Raw genomic sequence first — 20,076 nt, 5'->3', positions numbered from 1 at the left:
ACAAAAGTCAGAGTTGCTCCCAGCTCCTGCACACGTGAGCTGCAAGACTTGATTATCAAGAAGAAGTAACAAGGGGTTTTTATTCTTTCTGTTGGCAGAGCTCACACAGAAGGTTGGCTGCGCAGTCTTGTGGTTTGTTTGTTGAAGTGGAGGGAGTGATGTTTGAAAGGCGGCTTGAAGCTGTCCTCACCTTGATTGAAACAGAAATCAACCCTATTAAATTTGAAAACGTAAGTCATTTTACCATGTGTGAGACTCGGGGAAAGAGAATTAAGAAAATGGAAGAAGGGAAGAATAAGCATAGGAGGGATTAAACTGTTGGACCTACTGTGCGGGACTAAGGAAGGACACAAAGCACATGCATTTGTTCTGAAAGGGACATCACTGACCTAGAACCACGTTTCTGTCTGTAAGCCCAAACTCGATGTCACATGTCATAACACAGGGGCAAAGGAACTTTGCAGAGCCACCTGGCCTGCGCCTGCAGGTAGTCTGTGTATATATTGCTCCTTGCCCCAGCCTCTATTAAAGATCTGTGGGTGGAAAGGGTTTGTGAGACAACCCTCAAATCTGTGTGTTTGGGTTTTTTTCCTGTGTGACTTGGTGGGTTGACAGCTTGTAGCAATGTGTGTGTCCAGGGAGCTTTCTCTGACTGTGTGGTCTTTCCTGCTGCAGTAGGAGAGAAGGGACTTCTGGTTTTTATTTAAAGAAAAGCAAAGTGAAGCAAAACCACCATAAAAAAGAATGGCAGGACGCGTGTGTAGTTCTGGGATGTGTTAGAGTCTCTTTAGTTGGAAAACAACCTGACTATTCAGCTGACAACAACTGGGAAATGTGACTGCTGGCAGCACACAGATTTGTGTAAGCATGGAAGGTCAGAAGTGCATCACTTGTGACTGCTTTGTTCAGTGTTATCTACAGCTTTAACTTTCAAAGAGGGTCCCTTCCTGAACTTCAGGCCGTGGTTTTGTTTTATCGAAAATCTCTTTAGTGCACATGATTAACTCAAAATAACAAGGCTGCCTCAGATTCTGCTTGGCATGTGATAATCTCAAAGGGATCCCAGTCACTGTGCCTGGGGAGTGGCCATGTATGTTACTCTTGTGCCAGGGCACCGTGCTGAACAAGAGAGAAGAGCTTTGTGGAGGCTCAGGGTATGCAGATTAGCAAGAGATGAAAATAAACTGTCTGCAGCGATGTCAAATTCAGTGTAATCACCCCCTGTGCTGTGACATGTGGATAAAGCGTTGGCTGGTTATATCAAGCCAGCTGGTGATTGCAGGCATGGGCAGGACCTGAAGGCAATTTAGTAAAATACAGTGCACATAGTGTCATCATAACAAGGGGCTTCACAGCTGACACAGGCAAATCTGAGCTCATCATGTTATATGCATTAATGTTATACTGTGTGTGTAAATTGCATGCATTTACACACCTAAGACTTTGTTACAGTAACATGCCTGTATAAACATAAAGAAGAGTGATTGTAATAATCTCCTGCAGAGGTTCAGTCTCCAGAGGAAACATTTTAATGGAGTTGCTTCCCTTCCGTTTATTATGGAAATTTGGTGGAAGCCAGTGTTCTCTTTGGAGGGTTCATCTGAGATTTATCTAGTAAGATAAATAAGTCTTATTTTCAGTTCCTCATAAGCCTCTTTCTTGACTTGCTGATTTTATTAGATAACTGAAGAGGAGGAGGAGAAGGCTGCAGATAGGCTGCTGTTCAGCTTTCTTGTGCTGGTAACAAAGCTAATCACAGAGTGCAGCTTGATTCAGTTAACCAAGAACAGTGATGTTGTGAACAATATCTGGGGTAAGTATCAAGAATTATTATGACTGTGTTAGAAGGAGGATTCTCAATATGCTGTGTGGTTGTTCGCACCCTAATATAAGCAACTGATCTCTGTCACACAAGGTTGGCATACTGCATAAATGCTAATACGTGGCAGTTACTGGGCCGCAAAAGAGCAGATGTTAATGGAAAAGGTTACAGAGTTGATGAAAACAATATGCCCTCTGTTCCAGTTGCTGGGAAGTATTTTCTGTAATCCCAAGAGCAAATAGTTGCAAGTTACTGTGTGTTTGACCATAATTACATCTTCTTAGATGAAAGCTTTCAGCTCTCCTAGGAATATGAGGTTTTCCTGATGAGATCATACATACCAGCCAACAAGCATTGGCACAGGGTAATAGTGTTGTAAATGCCATGTGCCTGCTGGGACATTAGGAGCTGGAGGCCATTTGATTCAAGCAGTTTCCCTGTGAGTGAAATGCTGCAATATCCGGCTGGATCATTGGCATTTTGTTGTTGTGTTTTTAATTTGCTTCATTTTCAGTTATCAGAAAGCCTGGACCTGTCTGGTTTGCATCATAAGAGTTCGGCCTGCCAGGGGCCTTTTAGTGGGATAGGAGATACCAGTGTAACTCCTGGATTACCCAGTGATATGTGTAGTTTGGATAGAGGCAAGACAAGAGGGTGCCTCTGTCTCATCTCTTTGAAACATGCTTAGCCTCCATCCAGGAGCTGGATCTGACCAGCTGGAGCAGGGCCAGCTCACCACAGAGTCCCACAGCAGCGAATCCTGAGACATCATGGGCAGAGGAGCTGTGGCACTGAGCCCATGAGGGGACCATAGGTGCTGGCAGAACATGACTTGGCAGCCAGGAGGGGTGCAGCAGTGTGCTTTTGCACAGTGCACACTTTTCTTGCCCACAGTGGCCCTTTCCTTTCCAGCAGTAGCCCTGTCCTGGGATATTTAGAAGTGCTGTAGTGCTGTTCCAGAGTGCCTGATCATGGTGGGGACATTTGGTTACCTGTACTTTTTGCCACTCTCCGCTTTGGCTGGGCAGAAGTTCCTAGGAAGCCTTTGATTATGTTCTGAGCAGATGAGCACAATTCACTTCACCTTTTGACTGTAGCATGTGCTGTTGTAACTCTTGGAGGGACCTGGTTCTTTTTTTCCTCTTGCTGGACCAGCTCCATTGCTGAAAGAGGTTTTCTTTCCACAGGTCATGTCCAGTCTCACCTGTGGTATCCTCACAGCTGGGTCTGGCTGACAGCTACTCAGATTTTTGGTTTGTTGTTCGCGTCTCACAAGCCTGAAGATCTTGTCAGCAAGTGGAGAGAAAGAAAGGCAGGGAAGAGGAAAAAGATTTCGACAGAGCTGCCTACATCCACGTTCTTGACAGCTGAACTGGACAGAAAGGTAGTGATGTCTGTTACTCCTTTCCTGCTGCCCCTAGCTGTTCCCTGGCTGGGACCTGAGAATACCTTTAGTAGCTTGGCATGCACATTTCTCTCTTATTTGGTTCCATCTGCTGCATAATCCTGATCATTTAAAACATTTGAGCAGATGTCCCTGCTGCTGGGAGGGGACTTCTCTGGAGTCTTAGCAGCACGACGACTCCCTGTGGGGCTGTGAGGTGCAGGCAGAAATTGTGCTGAGCCTGATCCCTTTGCTTGTCCTGGGGACCACTTCAGTCACTTTGTTTTGCAAAACACCACTTTGGATTTCTCCTCCTTGCTCTCTCTCATGTAAAAATTCCCTCTCCCTTTTTGTCTCCCCAGATGAAGGAGCTCGTGTTTGCCTTCTGCCATCAGCTGCAATCCAAATTCCTGGACCAGTCTCTGGGAGAGCAGGTGAGAGTAGGAGAAGGTCTGGGGCTCTGAAAGGGGTTGGGGCAGGCCAGGGACCATGAAGGAGTTCTAGTCCAGACAGCAGTGTCACTGTCTGGTGACAGCTTGGAGCAATATACAGTGCAGGGCCGACTGTTTTGTGCTGAGGTTGTCTAAGCAGGTGCATGTCGCAGAGGTGCCAGTAAAGTCCCCCCTCACAGTATCAATCTGTCAGAGAAACTGAGTGGTGGCAGGGACAGAAAGGGGAGGCATCATGCAGGACTGGGGTCCGTTCTGTCTGGCTCTCTGTCAGGGAGCATCCGGCCCTGTGCAGCCCAGACTGGAGCAGGCTGGGCAACCAAATCCTGGAGCTGGCTCCCTGCAGCCACACTGGAGTCGTGGCTGTTCTGCTGGGAGTGTTTGATCCAGCTTTATACCACTGCTTGAAGGTCTGACTCCAGTGTGAACCTGGTCAGAGATTTCCTCTGTGGAGAACCAGGGGTTGCCTGAGGTGGGGAAGAGAAAAGAAGCAGCCCTGCCTCAGGGGCATGCCAGAGCCCTAAAGGGACAGTAGTTAATGTGTTTTATGTAGTGTTATAGTGCTCATAAACACTGGGTACTGTAGGGGAAAGGGTTTTGGTATCACTGCAGTATTCATCTTCCCCAGGATCTGGGAAGAGACTCTCCCAAACTGCAAGGGAATATTGAGGTGGACTGTCCTGTTAGGAGTAATGTGCTCTGTCTCATGGGATAGGCTAAACACGTTATACCCTTCTGGGTTGGCCAGTTCCCCTTTCAGATCTAGCCTTGGCTCTTTTGTGTGCTGGTCACTGCTGGTGCTGGCACTCTGGGAAACTGTGACTGACTGCTCTGTTTTCATACTTCAGGTTATAAAGAATTTGCTGTTTGTGGCCAAAGTTATTTACTTGCTAGCCCCTGCCTCAGAAGATGACAAAGAGGCCAAAGGGGAACTGAACTGTGAAATGGAAGAGCAGGAGGCCTCTGAAGGTGAGGATGAGAGAGACCTTTCTGCTCAAGGAGAGGGAGAAAGGGAAGACACAGAAGAGAAAGGCCAGCCAGCCACGTTGCTATGGGTAATGAAGAAACTCTCCCTCATGGCAAAGCGAGAAGCAGCGTATTCCCCTAAGATCCCGTTAAAGGTAAGAACAGGGTTAGACCAAATGCATTTGATGTTGGAGGCACTTGCGCAGGAGAGCGTTGCTCTGGCTCTCTGCTCCCAGGGGACCAGCTGCAGATGGTGCTGGGAGCTGGTGCTGAAGCGAGGATTAGTATGTGCTAAGGAAGAAACAAGCATTTCAAGTTGGGATTCTTGGGAAAGGCTTGTGCCAGTCTGCTGCCAATGGTGTGGGGCTGTGAGGGGTAAGAAAGCCGATGGCACCAAGCTGAAGGGGAGGGAGTGCTGGCTGTAAAGCCCGAGGGTGTTTTGTTTATGCAAGCAGGGGAAGAGCAGTGTGGAGTTACTTGCTGGGAGAAGGGGGGAGGATGTGGGAGAGTGACAGAAAGGCACTCTGGTTCTCTGTGGTGCAGAGTTAGAGGCTGAGCTTTCATGTCTTCAGCTGCCTCCGTAGAGGACGGAGAACAAGTGTGTCTTTCGAAGTGTTAACAGCTAACATCATCCTAGTGAAATCACAGCTCATAAGTTTACAGATCCCATGGGGTTGTGTCTCATCTGAAGGCTGTACTTGGCAGCAGTAAGACCTTGTAAAAGCAGTGAGTTTCTGACTAGTGCATCTGAAACAACTCCCTGTACGTTGAACAGTGATGCATGGTGCTGTCATAACAGTTCAGGTTAGGCAGTTTCCTCCCTACCTCCCTTCCCTCATTGTGCCATACGCTCATTTTCAGAGAAGTTGCGTCTTTAAGTTCTTGGGAGCAATCTCAGTGGATCTGGGAAAAGACAGAATCAAGCCGTACCTTCCAACAATTCTCACACCTCTGTACAGGGAACTGAACAGCACCTATGCAGAGCAAGGTAAGTGATTTCCTTCGCAAAGATTACCAGAGAGGAAGGTGTGTCAGTTCTGTGCCTCAGCGCAAACTTCATTCCTTTTGTCTGTTGATGCATGGATGTCATCACTGAGTGAATTTCAGCTACCTGCAGTCTAACCAAAGTAGCAAAGGAGAGAGAGTGTATGACAGCTGAAGCAAAGATTTATGTGGTCACAGAGAAAAAGAGAGAAATGAAGTTAGGCAGGCTCCTGCATGTAAGTGGGTAAAACTTGAATATGCGATATAGTGGAGAAAGCGTATGGTGGCAGGACCAAGGCCTTACTGAGCAGAGGAATAGACTGCAGATCTTAGGGAAGCCAGAACAAGACTTACCAAGTCAGTCTTCTTTTAATTGTCCTGTGAGGATTGGAGGCAGAAAAAGCCATGCCCAATGATTAAAAGCGTGTTTCTGTTTTAAACAGAGTGATTTTCTTATGGCAGCATGTGTTGCTGTAGAGCATGGGACTGTACGAGTTGCAATTGCTACTTTGGTGGTTGCTTGATGTTTTTTCCCCAGGCTTCTCCTTATGAAGTAGAAAATCCTGAAAATGAAGTTTAGTGTGTGTCATGTACTCACAATCCTGAGAGTGTGGCAGCCATATCTCACCTGAGTGACTGTAAGACAGCAAACCTTGGAGCTAGGGGAGGAGAGCTGCCCACTACAGGAATGTGGCAGGCTGTATGCACAGGAAGGCTGTATGCACAGGCAGGCTTATACCCTATGTGTGCAGAGAACTTCTCACTGCTTCCTGAATGAGTCCAGGTCATTCTCCCACTAGATACTACCTGTGCAAAAACACTTGTTTTTCTTTGGAGATCCATGTTTGTGTAAAAATCTGAAGGAAACCTGTGTGCATGCACTGTGGAAAATGAACAGTAAAGACTGCAGAAAGACCTTAGGACCTAACTGCTGGGCAGTAAACTGGCAGATAATATGCCTTGTGTGATCTGTATGAAGTGATGCCTGGTGGGGAAAAACAAAAACAAATTTCCTATTTAACACGATGAATTCTTAAGAGCAAGACTTTGGTGTTCTGATAGTTCATGAAAATGTGGTCAGTCAAGAAGCAAATCCAGTGTTAGGAAAAGAACAGAGGACAAAACAAAACAGTCATATCACTCTGTAAATCCATAGTTTGAATATGCCTTGAAAATACAGTGTGCAGCACTGTGTCCTACATCCTAGAAAGGATACGGAAGACATGGAAAAATCTGGAGAAGAGCAGTAACAGTGCTCTGGAGTAGCTTCCATATAAGAACAGTTGAGTTGGCTAGTATGTTTTTGCTAGGAAAATAAGAGACTTGGAGGAGATAGGATAGAGATTGACAAATCTATGAGTGCAAAAAGATCAACTTGCTTTTGTTCTCTCTGGCACCGCAAGAGCTAGGGGCCATCAAATGATGGTTCAAAATAAATGCAGAGGTGTTTTTTCCCACATGATGGGAGTAGACCCAGAGAACTTGTTACTGGAGGATGTTGTGGAGACAGGTAGCTTACACAAGCTTCAGGGAAGACTCTACAAGCGGGATCTGTTGGAAGACTGAGGGAAACATGTTTGCTCTGCTCTTTTTCCCAGGGTACCTGCTTATAGCTATTTCTTTCCAATATCGTGTGTGTGCGTGTGTGTGTGATTGCAGTTAGTATGTTGCAGTTAGTGATCCCAAACATTAAGCCAGCCCTTTATAACAAGGTCAAGCAATTATTTAAGTTGCATAAAATTGGACAAAGAGTTAGAGTTGACAAGGTGCTTTGAACTGGAATTATTTCTGTTTCCAGCAAAGCCTGCTCTGAAGAGCCACGGTGGCTCTATATGACAAGCCACCTGTAAAAAGCTCTGGGATGCCATTATCTTTCTGAAAAAGCTTTTGCGTCTCAGAAACATTATTTTTGGTTTGCCTGTGTGAAGCAGCACTTACAGTCCTCTGGGAAAGCTGGTGAAGAGTCAGCAGGTTTCACAAGCATTTTTGCTCTGGTCTTGTCAGAGGGTACTGGGCAAAATGAATCGGTACAGCCACTGTTTTGTAAAGAAGGGGTAATCTTTACTGGATTCTCAGCTTTCATTCCATAGTCTGAAAAGATCAAGCAAGTTAACTTTGTTTTACTAGATCCAACGCTGAAGAACCTTTCCCAAGAAATTATAGAGCTGCTCAAGAAATTGGTTGGACTGGAGGCTTTTTCAGTTGCCTTTTCTTCTGTGCAGAAACAGGCCAATCAGAAAAGAGCTATCAGGAAAAAGCAAAGGGCTTTGCAGGTAAGAGTTTATTCCAATTTCCCTTTTGGGGAAAAAGTAGGTTTTTTTTAAATGCTTTACAGATGACCAGGAAGGTAAGTTTGAGGAAGATCTTTCTCCTGAATTGGGATAGTTTCAGTTCAGAAACTTAACAAGAAACTGTTTAAGATCAGACTCTCAGGCAAGACTCACAGTGATGCTGTGCTCCTCAGTTTACAGGGACAGTTGTAGATTCTAACTAAACATACAAATGTACTGTTTCTCATTAGGTTGTAGCAAATCCTGACATTGCTGCAAGGAGGAAGCTGAAGAGACATAAGAATAAAGCAGAAACCAAGAAGAGAAAAATAGAATTCCTGCGCCCTAGCTACAAGGCTAAGAAACCTAGAAGTCATGCACTGAAAGATTTAGCAATGGTGGAATGAAAAGGCTTTTACCTCCTGGAGGATAATTTTATAAAAAGAAACTTCCAGCTAGGGAACTAATGATTGTTGAAAAGAAATTATTTACATATCTTAATTTATTTATTTGTATTTCTTCATGTCCTCTTTTTCATCTGGGATCTTAAATAAAAGCCTGTCAGTTTTTTCTAAACCTTGTATATTTAGTCTGTGTTAAGACCATGTACAGTTGAATAGACAACTACCATGATTTTTTTTATATTAAATATTACTTCATTTTTGAAAGTTGCGATTATGCGATTACTGCCTGCATGCCCGTGAACATCTTAGTTCCTGGAAAGAACAGTCTGCCTCCCTATCTTGAGTTGTCTTTCAGTCCCTACAGCTGTTGAGAGTAAACTACCTGTCACTTCTGGATAAGCTTAGAGTATAGAAATAATAGCTCATGAAAAGTGGAGGTTGAATTCAAATACCCACCCTGGCACATCAGGGCAGAAAACTTTTTTTTCTTCTTTCAGAAGTAAATGCTACTTTAACAGCTACAGGTACAGTGTATATCCCAGGTGCTGTAATTTATTCAAACAGCATTAGCTGCACTGAGATATTCTGAAGCCATCATAGCATCAGCTAAAGGAAACTTCCCCCTTCACTGTCATAAGTAAATAATCTTTTTAAAAATAACCTCTTTAAATGTTCAGCTACACCATTGTTAGAAGAGGTATCAGTTGGACTTCAGTCAGCTTCTGTAAGCAAGCAGCCTCTACCAAGCACCACACCTGTAATTTCACTATGAACTGCAGAAATCAGGCTGGACAGCTGACAGTTCCAAATTTTATTAGTGTTTTAATTACATGAATAAGTAGCCACTCAAAACCACCGATGGAGGAAAAAAAATAAAAACTTTCCCACCCAATAAGACTTTCATACAAATTAACATAAGTACATACTTAAACACAAAGAAAGAAATGGAGTATCTTAATGTACACAGACATTCACTTGGTTCGGTTTTATAATTCAAGAGAGGCATCCACTTTACAGGAGTCATTTTCAATCATCTGTTCTATTTACAAGTATTTGTGGCCTAAAAATACTTGACTGCAGAAAGAGGGATGCTGGATATAGTCAAAGCTTCTTTGCTATAGTCAGCTTTGTATTACTGCCTACTCTTCAAGGTCTCCACCAACCTAGGAAAAAGGTTAAGTCAGTTTACTTGAAAAGTCAGTTCAAATATGTTGAGACATCTTTCTTTAGTACATTATATATAGGAGTAAACTACTCTCTCTTTAGACTTCTGTTTTATTTGGTTAAGATACTACCCGGAGCAATATGGACCGAGCTAGATGCAGTGTGAATGGGCAAGTCCTAAAATGCCTACACCTCACTTCACTTAACTTATACTCTTGCTCATCCTTTTGTCCTCACTAGATACCAATGAAGCTAGCATAATTTAGACTGTTACTTACCATTCCATTGCTTCATCAAGCCCAGTGCCTTTAGTTGCAGAGGTTTTGAATATCTGCCATTTTCGGTCCTTCAAAGCTGGTAAGCCAAGTGCATTTGCCATTTCTGTGGGAGTCATGGCCTGTTCCATATCCTGCTTGTTTGCAAACACCACTAAAATGGCTTTCTTCAACTCTTCCTCCTAAGGGGGAAATCATGCAAGTTGTTGGAGAGATTTTTACAGAATTTATTTACGCAGAGAAAACCCCATACAATGAAAAGAAATTTCAGCAACAAATCTAATGATTTTTCAGTCTGCTGATTTTTTTGCTTTAGAAAATTCTTCAAACTCTTGATTCTATTTCCGCCTAGCATGATATCACATTTCAAAACAAGGCTGGTTTACTGAGTATTGTTATATAATTAAACAAGCTTATTGATAATTGGATTTAACAAGGCATATCAAAAAGTTTGCAGGAATTTGGGGAAAAAAAAAAAAGTAGTTTTACTTCTTTAACTCATGCCTTCTTCCCCTTACTCATGTTACTCTGTTCTGCGTACGTTCTTCAGTTTCAATGCATAGTAGTAGGATACCCCTCCCTGTAACCCTGATTTTGCCACCACTGAAGTTTGGACAGCAGTCGTAGCAGACAGGCAAGTTTTCATGTGACCAAAAGGCTGAATGTAACTAACGGACCAGATGATAGATAATACCATATAAAACTTTTAACTTAAAAAATCTGCAATGTATTTAGTGCTTTTCAGTCAGATGTGTTGCAAGGGCCTATTCTGGGAACTGAAAAATCAAGTTTCACATTAGCTCCAGAAAAGGTTTGTAATTTCTCAATTTCCATTTTACTGATACAAACATCACCCTTGTTTTCTTACCTCCAACATAGCAACAAGTTCTGATTTTGAAATGCCAATTCTGTCTCGATCACAGCTGTCTACTACATAAATGACTGCATCTGTATTTGAATAGTAACACCGCCAATAGGGCCTGCAGAAGAAAAATAATTCTGCTCAAATAACTGCAGTTTGAACAGTGCTTTTTTAGCCAGATAATGAACAACAAATTACTTGGAGAAAGCAGAAACTGTCTCTGGGGTGAAAGGCCCAAGGGAGCAACTAGAAGGTGTATTCAAAAGGTTACAAAAAGGAACAGACAGTACAAATACTACTTCTCAACAACAAAAAAAGATAAGCCCTGAGAACAGGGAAGGGGCAGAACTGCTGGGGACAGATTTATTTGAGGAATCAGTTTGCAGGGCATCAGCTCAAAACCTCTGAAGGACAGGGCAGCAGAGGAAGTTTGTAAACACAAACTTTTTGCAAATAGTTATATTAGATTAGCTTTTGTAAAACAAGCTGTATTAAAATTATCATTTGCCATAGTTACCATTATGGGCACCTAAGAAGGCTAAACTAAGAGAAATCTTTTAAATTACTAATTTGTACAGGTAGGTCAGGTAATTAACAATGATCACAACAAACCATCCTTTTCAGAATTACTTTACTGAGGCTAAAAAGGGAAGGAAAGTGGCATTGCACTTTACCAACTGGTGTTCAAAAAGGAATCTTGAGAAAACCATAAAAGGGTCCTAAAGAGATCACTAAAATTATGCAAGTATAATCAGTCACTACAAAAGTTGTATAGTTCACTACTCAGAAAAGAATTGTTATTTATACCTAAATTTAATTTTTTTTTAATCTTAGCATTCTTAAAAAATGTGAATATTTAAAATTGGGGGGGGTTATATCACTGACTTCCTACCTTCTCCGAATGCTGCCCAATTACATACAAACTACACAAATAAACTGATTTTTTAAAACAAAACTGTTTACAAGTGAAAATATTCACTTGTTTTTTTTCCAATATGTTGTCCAAAACAGAGGTTGCATTAACTGAATTCTGCCAGATTAAAACTTATAGAACCAATTTTCAGAAGTGCCAGCTATTAAGAATTTCAAGACCTCAGCATTTTTTAGAGAAATTTAATTATAAATGTATTTCTTAAAATGAAAAGTTATTACCTTATACTTGTCTGTCCTCCCAAGTCCCAAACTTGAAATTTCAGATTCTTGTATGTCACTGTCTCAACGTTGAAGCCAATTGCTGAAACAAAGTGAAGCAATTTCACTCTTGTTTTCTTTATTTTTATGATGAACATTGCAGCACTTTTAGTTTAAAATTTTCAAGCCTGAAAATTTTCAGTAGCTACATAATTAAGTCTATGATGTCCCTTGAGAAGTTACCCCAACAAACTCAAAATAATGCATTACCCTTTGAACAATAAATAGACATTTAACAAATACAAAGGTTGTTACAAATGAAGCATGAACAGAAGTTTGTGAAAGCACCAACAGAAACAGAACAACAGTTAAAAGAATTTCCTGTTTTAATAACCAAGTACATAACTGACAGTAGTAAAATACTAGAGGATGTGTTCTTTACGTTAAGACCAGAAGACCTACATTCTCATAAGACCGCCACAACATCTCAGCAGATCTCCTACTGTGACATATGGAAGATGGCAACAAGGTTAGGGCACATCACATATGCCATTCCTTTTCCTGTCAACTCGAAGAAACACAAAATGAAGAAGCAAATAATGGAAGGAACCCAAGAGACATGACGAGGACTTGACAGCCAGCATCCCCTACCCTTTGTGTTACACAGAGTGATCCTGGCAAGATCCCTTTGGCACATGCATCTTGGTGTTTGTAATATATGGATATGACTCCATGACTGTTAAGACAAGCAGTGAAATCTGTGTTTTGGGTTTTTTTTAATGAGTATCATCTTCTCACATCTCACATCATTGAGTTTTGTTACACTAACTTTCTACATCATCTAAAGTTAACCATCCCCATTTCTTCTTTTCTGTGTAAAAAAAGAAGTGTTTACATAACAAACTTAAGACACACAGAATCACTATTTCTTTGTCAAAAATAAGAACTTAAAAGGTATGAAACTGGGTTCAATAAGGACCTCTAAAATTCACATTAGAGCTATGTTTGGAGACAAAGACTTTGATAGTCAATAATTACCATTTACTGAATGTTCACCTCTCAACAGAAACCTACCACACCATGGTAACAAACTTAAGGTCAAATACTTTGTGATCAACAGGGTAGCATAAAATATTGCTTTCTGTACTGCTTCTATAGCACACTAATACTGTTATGCAAAAAAGCCCTTAAATACAACAGTGCAAGGCTCCAACAGCATACGGTCCTTTTGTTTCTGAAGTAAGCATGGAGCAAGTACAGTTGACAAGCCTGCACATCAGAGTTACAGTCAAATTAGCTATTTTTAATAACGGATCGATCACTTACTCGGAATGGTAGTAACAACTTCTCCAACTTGTAATCTATACAGAATGGTGGTTTTTCCTGCTCCATCCAATCCCAGGATGAGAATCCTCATCTCTCGAGTTCCAAACAAACTGGAAAAGATGGTGGAAAAAAAGCCCCCTACAAAAAACAGAAGAGAAAGATATTTCAATGTAAACTAGCAATACAGAGTATGTAAAGACAGACAGACCTGTAAAGACAGACCTGGTATCTTACTGAACAGCAACATATTTCTTTTTTTCAGTGAAAACAGACTGGCTCAGGTTGTTGCTTAGATGTGTGTGCTGAACCACACTATATTTTCCTCTTTTTATACCACTATTTTATCCTAGATTTACCCAGAAAAATCAAGTTGCAGCAGCAGCAAGCTTCCTCTTTGCGGTTAGGATTTTTTCCTTTGATCTCATTTGCCAAAATCTGAGTCAACTTATTTTTTGCTTTTATTGGCCTCTATCTTTTCAATGCATGAGACTGTACGAAGACACTCTTAGGCCTGAAAGAATTCTCTCTGAAGATTATGGTCTCCCTCAGCACCATCCACTTACTTACTTACATTTTCTTAAAATGAAGCACAAACCAGTATGTACATGTTGCAGTCCATTAAAAACTATGCAGTTGCACTAAATCACTAAGTAACTTAATGCTACGGAGAAGTCTAGGAGCTGACCTAGGATCCCTTTGTTCAAAATTGTTTTCCCCCAACATCTCATTTATGTAATAGTACCTGTGGCCAGACACCAATCTGACCTCCGCCTATTAAAGGTATAAGCAGAGAAACAATACTAACATTCTCAGTCAGTAATGATGAAACTTTTTTTCCAATATTTTATAAAAGATGTATCTAGTGCTAAATAATAATTTTGTATATCCACCTGAGCTCTGAAAAAGGCAATGAAATACCAAACAAGCTAGGATCATGCTTTGATAAATATATCAAAGGTGAGACAAATTTGCAACCAAAATATTATTCAAATAGCTTTTTGATAAAAACTATTCACTGTGTTTGCCTTTCTAGGTAACTGTGATGCCTTTCTGGGGAGAGGAGGGAAAAGACAGCTGTGTGTTTATGCATAAGAAGGAATGCAAACTGATATCAGGTTGCTTTATTTTTTCTAAGCCCATCCCATCACAGAAACCATGCATACTACCGACTTATAAAATCAAGACAAGATTATCAACGACCATCTGTTACATGTTTGCACAGTGCTAGTCAAGGCACTGTTTATTGTACAATAGGCAAATAGCCTTAACAGAAGTGAAGCATAAACACAATTCAAAGGCAAAGCTGCAAAAGGTATTTCGACAGAAACATTTCACATAGGAAGCAAATATGCAAGCCACGAAAGCCTAAGAGAAGATGGCTCCTTCCTCTCAAACAGTCAATAATTTTGGTTAAGGCCAGACTTCCTTCATTTCCTCTTTTTATATTGATATGCTTTTCTCACACTAAAATACTGTGCAAATATGACCTTTAATAGAATTGGTTTATGTTAATCATTTAACTTCTAGATTTAGGTGCTATTACTATTCCCTCTATTTTATCTACTACTATATATATAAAAAAACCCACTGTTTTCATAATTAATTCCTTATTAACAATCCACTGCATACTCACACCAGTTTCATTGAGACAATTATAAGAATAGTAGACACACAGAGTCTAAATTTCAGGAAAACAAAAGTGTTATGATCTTTGACTAAAGATGTTTGTGATATTTTGCTCCTGTGATTCGTCCTTGGAAATGTGGTAATAAGCCACTGCAAAGCGTCCCCGAAAGGAAAACCACCCAAGCGCTAGAAACACGACTGCCAACACCGACCAGCCTGGCAGCCTGCGGTCTGTATCACGGTTTCACGTTTTGAGCCCTTCCCGGGCGCCCCCGGCCCCTCCCGCCTAACAGGCCGTTGGGGGGGGGGGAGGGGGGGGCCCTCGCGCCGCTCCAACGGCTGCCGCCCCCGCCGCCTGGCGCCAGCCCGCCCACTCCTTACCCATGTCGAGCCGCCACGCCGCGCCGCAGCCGCCCCGTCCCGTCCCGCTGGCCCTGTCGCCGCCGCCGCCGCCGCTCGCAGCCTCCACGTCGAGCGCCGCGGCGAGTAAACGAGGCGCGCCCTCCCCCACCAGCGCCGTTTCGACACGGAGCCGGGACGGCACCCGCCTTCCTTCAGCCAGGAGGGGCTGGGCTGGGCGCGGGGCTTCCCTAGCCCTCCCTGTTAATTTGCAGCAGAAGGGAAGGAGAAAGGGACGGGTTTTTTGTTTTTAAAGCACACTGGAGTGAAACGCGACGAATCTGCGGCGCGGAACTCGGGGCGCTGCGGAGGGTGTGGGGCCAGCGGCGGGGCCTCGCGCCCGCCTGAGGCGGTGCCGCCGCGGCCTGGCGGGAGGGGGCGGCCCTGCTCAACTCCGGCTTCAAGCACAAAATTACCTAACTGAAACGTGACTGCTGCTTACCTCGAGCATTAAATTCCTCCTCCCTCCGTCACGCGAGCTTAAACAGCCCCAAATAAAAACAGATTTTAAACCCCATTCAGGTATTTAAAAATAATAAAAAAAGGGTGCTAGTATATTTTTAAGATGTGTCAATGATCACCACCTGGAATATATAAGAACTGCAGAGAATAAATACAAATACGCGTTGCAGAGAGGAAGAAGGGGGCCAGGTCCTCTAGTAACACTTGCATGCACCATGATCTGGACAAAGTAAAACACCATTTCCTACAAAGCAGCCCTATAATACGCATATAACTCCCACACTGTGAACTTTAAATAAGGTTCCCTTTTGTACAAACATTTCTAGTTTAACATTTCTTTATTGTATTACTATCTTCCATAGGTAGCCAGGTGTATCACAACTGATGACCACATCATAAATAGCTGATCCACGGCCAAATGAGTAAAAACTTGTCTGCTTTGTTCTCCTTGACTATAAGGGGAGAATAATAGTTGCAGTTATTACATGCCATTAAATACTCGAAGGCTATAGCCTATCACAGTATAAAATCACAGTAAAAATGCTACAGATTACAAAATACACTATACCAAGAGAGTAAATGGAGTTCGTTATGTTACAGCACCTATGTTCTTGGTTGTGTCGTAGAGCGGTTTCACTTTCGACATCTGGAATATTCAGAGTTCTCAGCAATCGGGAACGATTTCCGAAAGGTAAAAATGGTGTCCGTTTAGGAGGAAAAACTACCATACTAAAATTCTCCAAAACATAGTAAAGTGTTCTGAGCCAGCAGAATTCCAAAATTACATTCTTCTTTTTAATAAGAAACTCTGTACATCATTTCCTGATTTTCACTGAGATGGTGGAGAAATAAGAAAACTGTTGAGAATCAACAGACAGAATCTGACCACATGAACTATTAATATCTAGCTATTCTGATGGAATAGCTGACAAACCATCATCTGATAGCAGGGCTATAATCATCCCAGCAAAAAGGACATTTGTAATTCATATGCACAAATTAATTACACGAAAGAGTATAAAATCATTAAAAATAGGAAATACTAAGTAATGAAAATTCAGGAGAGACAGAATTTACAAGGCACACATGGAGTGAGGTTTTAAGAACAGATAGTGTAATAAGAGTGAAATCCAACAAATTGCATGTTACAGAAGCAGTGGTTACACTATTCTCTTTACCTAAGAGCAAATGAGGTATCAAAGTCTCTTATGAGAGTATCCTGTAACTACAGAACCAACCTGCCACTCAAGCATGTTGACTCTCTTCTCGTGCATTTTGTTCTGTCTTGATACTCCCATTCCGGCAAAAATAGCACAGAGAAAATTTACTCCCCTGAGATACAAGAATCAACCTAGTCTAGTCCAAATGCTTCCCAGCCTAGGGCAGCCACCTTTCATGCCTTCCCCCCTTTTTTTTTCCATATCTAGAATTGTACAAAGGGAGGAAGCTTGTACATAGAAAAAAGGTGGAGTAAGGGGGAGAAGAAACAAGTAGTTCACAAGGCAAAATTATATCCTTTCATATAGAATCCTGTCTGGAAGTGCTGAGACTTGAAACACGTTTTCATTACATCTGTGTGTGAAGCACGAAGGGCATGAACAGACCCAGACCTTTTTAGTTTTCTTTGAAAACATCCATAGATGTAATGTTATCACAGTTGCAGAACTTCTTTCCTTTGTCTCCTTTATGTGCTCTGTTAGAATTCTTTCTTGCATGAAGTTTTACATTAATCATAACACATTTTAAAAGATTTCTTTATTTTTACTGTCAAGTTGGGAGCAGTAGGAAAGAATACACAAAACTGATTCATTGGAGGTAAGAAAAATAAAAGGTAACAAAATATTTTTGGACATTATTTAGAAAATGTATGTTCTAGAAAATCCAATGATCTGGAAAGCCTGCCCCTGTGCATTGCTTCAAGGGGCAAGCAACACGTTTAAGAATCATTTAGGTCCTTGATATCCTTAGGAGACCACGGATACGTCTAACAAGAGCTTGAATAAAGGTGTAGCGTGACCGAACCTTAGAATATAACCCTTCAATATCCAGGAGCTTCTTCTGCAGAGATTCACCAAAACTGTTGGTGGCTTCAATCTGAAGCTGAGAAACAGAGATTTGTTGCAGTCAACAATACAGAATTCTAAAATGCTTCTAAAATGTCCTCTTATCCATCATCAGCTACCCGTCAACCCCTTTACCTTGCGTTATTCTTTCAACCACTTTCAAAAGCAAATATTTATTAGGGGAAACAGAAAAAACATTACTTGCATTCTTCTCTTATGTTTCATTCTTCAATGAAATAATGAAGAGCATTTCTATGGATGTTTTGGGGTCACTCAGAGCATTTAGGGATTAACCATGTATTACAACTTTACAACCTCTGCAGGTGTTTGAGGAATTAAATAGTCTTATATAATTCAACTTTTTCAGCTAAGTCATTCCAGTCAAAGTTTGCCTAGTCCTTTAAGGACCGTTTAGTAAGAATCCATGTTCATAGATAACACTTTTTCATTAATACGTATGTAAACAACTACTGAAAAAATTAATCATATTCTAAGTATTTTAGCAAGATATTACTATATATTTTACTTTAGAACAAATGAAATAAAGACAGAAGCTTCATCATAAAAAACACATACATCAGGTTTCAGAATTCTAGATATTAATAATGTTACTTGAGACTAAACAGGTTTTTAAGCACAGCTTTTTTGTGCACAAATAGCAGTAGAAATGTCAGTACCTTCCAAAAATGAGGTTTATTAATAAAAATGATCCTTTTTTTCTGCTGGCTGAGAGTCCAATTAACATAAACTATGCAATTGCTGGGTAAGCAGAAATCATTTCTCTCTGGCACTCATGATTTATAGTCTCCTCAGTTTCCATTACCCTCTTCAATCTTACCTCCCTACAGCCTATCTGCATCTGACCTAAAGTAAACATCTACAAACTGAGAAAACTGGGAATCCTACCCTCGTCTTGTAAGTCTTTCAAGGATAACCGACAATTTCAGAAAGCTATTATTAAAAAATACACACCATTTGATTAGTTTACAAGAAAATAAGAATGATTAATAGCATTTGTAATACTTTAGCTTATTTTTCATTTAATATAATTTTGTATATTAAGACTTGAAAATATGTGCGTAGCAGTGCAACTGCTGCCTGTTTCATAAGCCCTTCAAAAAAATGTTGCAACACTTCACTAGTCCTACAATAAATTATTTACCATTGGGATTACTGCAGATTGTTTAGAGACGGGAAAACTACAGTCAGACTGCTCTCATTAGAGAAGACTGTCACATCTCACCTGATCTATATCATGCTGGCTCACTTGATTCAGTCCACTGCTGAAATCCAAGTTAGGCTCTGAACCAAAAGAATCTAGCAATAGAAAATGAGAAATTGAGAAATGAAAAACTGTATTGGCTATTCAACATCATATTCTCCACATCAAGTTATAAAATGAGTTTAAAACACAATATTCCACACTATCAGAAATGAAACTTTTTCTTTGACTTAGCATATTCTCTCTAAATCAGAGCCATAAATAATTTTGATCACATGACATGGCACTTTAAGCAAAAAGTTCCTCCTCAGACTACCTTTCTGACTTCCTCCCATTCCTAATTTTTACCAAAATTCAACACTCTTAAAATCTTTGGGTGAATCATGATGCCTACAATTCTAGAAATACTTTCAAAAAACCACCATTCTTCATTTTAGTTCTTAATTTCATCTTAGATAATTCTATTAAAAATATTTTCATATAATTGTTTTTCATCACTGATCTGATTATATTACTTCACTTGGTGTGAAAACAGAAATAAAAAAATAGTTCATTACACTTTTCTTTGGAGATTATGCATAATAAATAAAACCTCAAAGTCTATCAGTCAACAATACTTGGATTGCCAATACTCCAGAAGAAAATCCAAGGGTATGTCCAAATCTAAACAAAATCCTTTTATTAAATATAAATGGCAAAATATTAATAGTAGCAAATCAGTTTTAAATTTAGCTATGAGAAGCTATTCAAAGGCACCTTGACATGTGAGAAGTGTTACCTTGCAGTCTTCCTCTCTTAAATGATGTCCTGGAAGACAGCAGTGGGTCTTGGGAATCAGCGGGCATGCAATGCAGTAGATAGTGTTCCAGATGACGCCAAAGAATGAAAAGACATGTTTCTATAATATCTGTAGACACACATCTAAAGTGAAGGAGTCAAAGTTTGTCGCCTTTAGATTGTACTCTTTCTATATGAGCATATTTACCATATTTACCTCAACCACTTTGAAGAAACAGTTGAAGATGTTACCTCAACTGTCTGTCACCTCCCCGAGCAGAAGCTTCCCACCCCCGTTGCTATGGCATGGTAATGGATCACCTGCAGTCTCCTTACCTGCTTCAGTGCAATGCTGGCTAGGTTAGTTCAAATGACTGCTACTCACCCTGAAGACAAGCACCCTTGAGTACAAGTGCTCGACTGATTTGTAATGATAGTTACAAAGACAGTGAATTAAAGCAGAGGTTATAAAGCTGGGGATGGCAGTAAT

The 20,076-nt window shown here is 40.9% G+C and overlaps 3 protein-coding genes across 4 annotated transcripts in view; 1 reads left to right on the top strand and 2 right to left on the bottom strand.

Moving 5' to 3' along the window:
• The window catches only part of UTP20 (UTP20 small subunit processome component), a 66,906-nt gene extending 58,455 nt beyond the window's left edge, over positions 1–8,451 (top strand). Inside the window, exons 55-62 of the mRNA XM_067311924.1 lie at positions 99–230; positions 1,681–1,813; positions 3,010–3,206; positions 3,569–3,640; positions 4,504–4,776; positions 5,483–5,609; positions 7,733–7,878; positions 8,127–8,451. Of these exons, the coding sequence (XP_067168025.1) occupies positions 99–230; positions 1,681–1,813; positions 3,010–3,206; positions 3,569–3,640; positions 4,504–4,776; positions 5,483–5,609; positions 7,733–7,878; positions 8,127–8,282 (1,236 nt within the window). The 3' untranslated portion in view covers positions 8,283–8,451. The remainder of the gene's footprint in view (positions 1–98; positions 231–1,680; positions 1,814–3,009; positions 3,207–3,568; positions 3,641–4,503; positions 4,777–5,482; positions 5,610–7,732; positions 7,879–8,126) is intronic.
• A 624-nt stretch (positions 8,452–9,075) lies between these two features.
• Positions 9,076–15,172, bottom strand: ARL1 (ADP ribosylation factor like GTPase 1). Its single transcript, XM_067311936.1, has 6 exons — positions 15,045–15,172; positions 13,038–13,175; positions 11,733–11,814; positions 10,587–10,698; positions 9,722–9,900; positions 9,076–9,442 (listed from the first exon to the last, which is right to left on the bottom strand). The coding sequence occupies exons 1-6, from the start codon at positions 15,046–15,048 to the stop codon at positions 9,412–9,414; spliced, it is 546 nt and encodes a 181-aa protein (XP_067168037.1). The 5' UTR covers positions 15,049–15,172; the 3' UTR covers positions 9,076–9,411.
• A 2,090-nt stretch (positions 15,173–17,262) lies between these two features.
• NUP205 (nucleoporin 205) overlaps positions 17,263–20,076 on the bottom strand; it is a 55,463-nt gene continuing 52,649 nt past the window's right edge. For both annotated transcript variants that reach the window (XM_067311905.1, XM_067311913.1), the window contains 3 exons: positions 19,588–19,716; positions 18,831–18,904; positions 17,263–17,624 (listed from right to left, as the gene is read on the bottom strand). In XM_067311905.1, the coding sequence (XP_067168006.1) occupies positions 17,472–17,624; positions 18,831–18,904; positions 19,588–19,716 (356 nt within the window). In that variant the 3' untranslated portion in view covers positions 17,263–17,471. The remainder of the gene's footprint in view (positions 17,625–18,830; positions 18,905–19,587; positions 19,717–20,076) is intronic.

This window comes from Apteryx mantelli, chromosome 1 (assembly GCF_036417845.1).
Source record: "Apteryx mantelli isolate bAptMan1 chromosome 1, bAptMan1.hap1, whole genome shotgun sequence".
Lineage (NCBI taxonomy): Eukaryota > Metazoa > Chordata > Aves > Apterygiformes > Apterygidae > Apteryx > Apteryx mantelli.
This window is presented reverse-complemented; position numbering and strand designations above follow the sequence as displayed.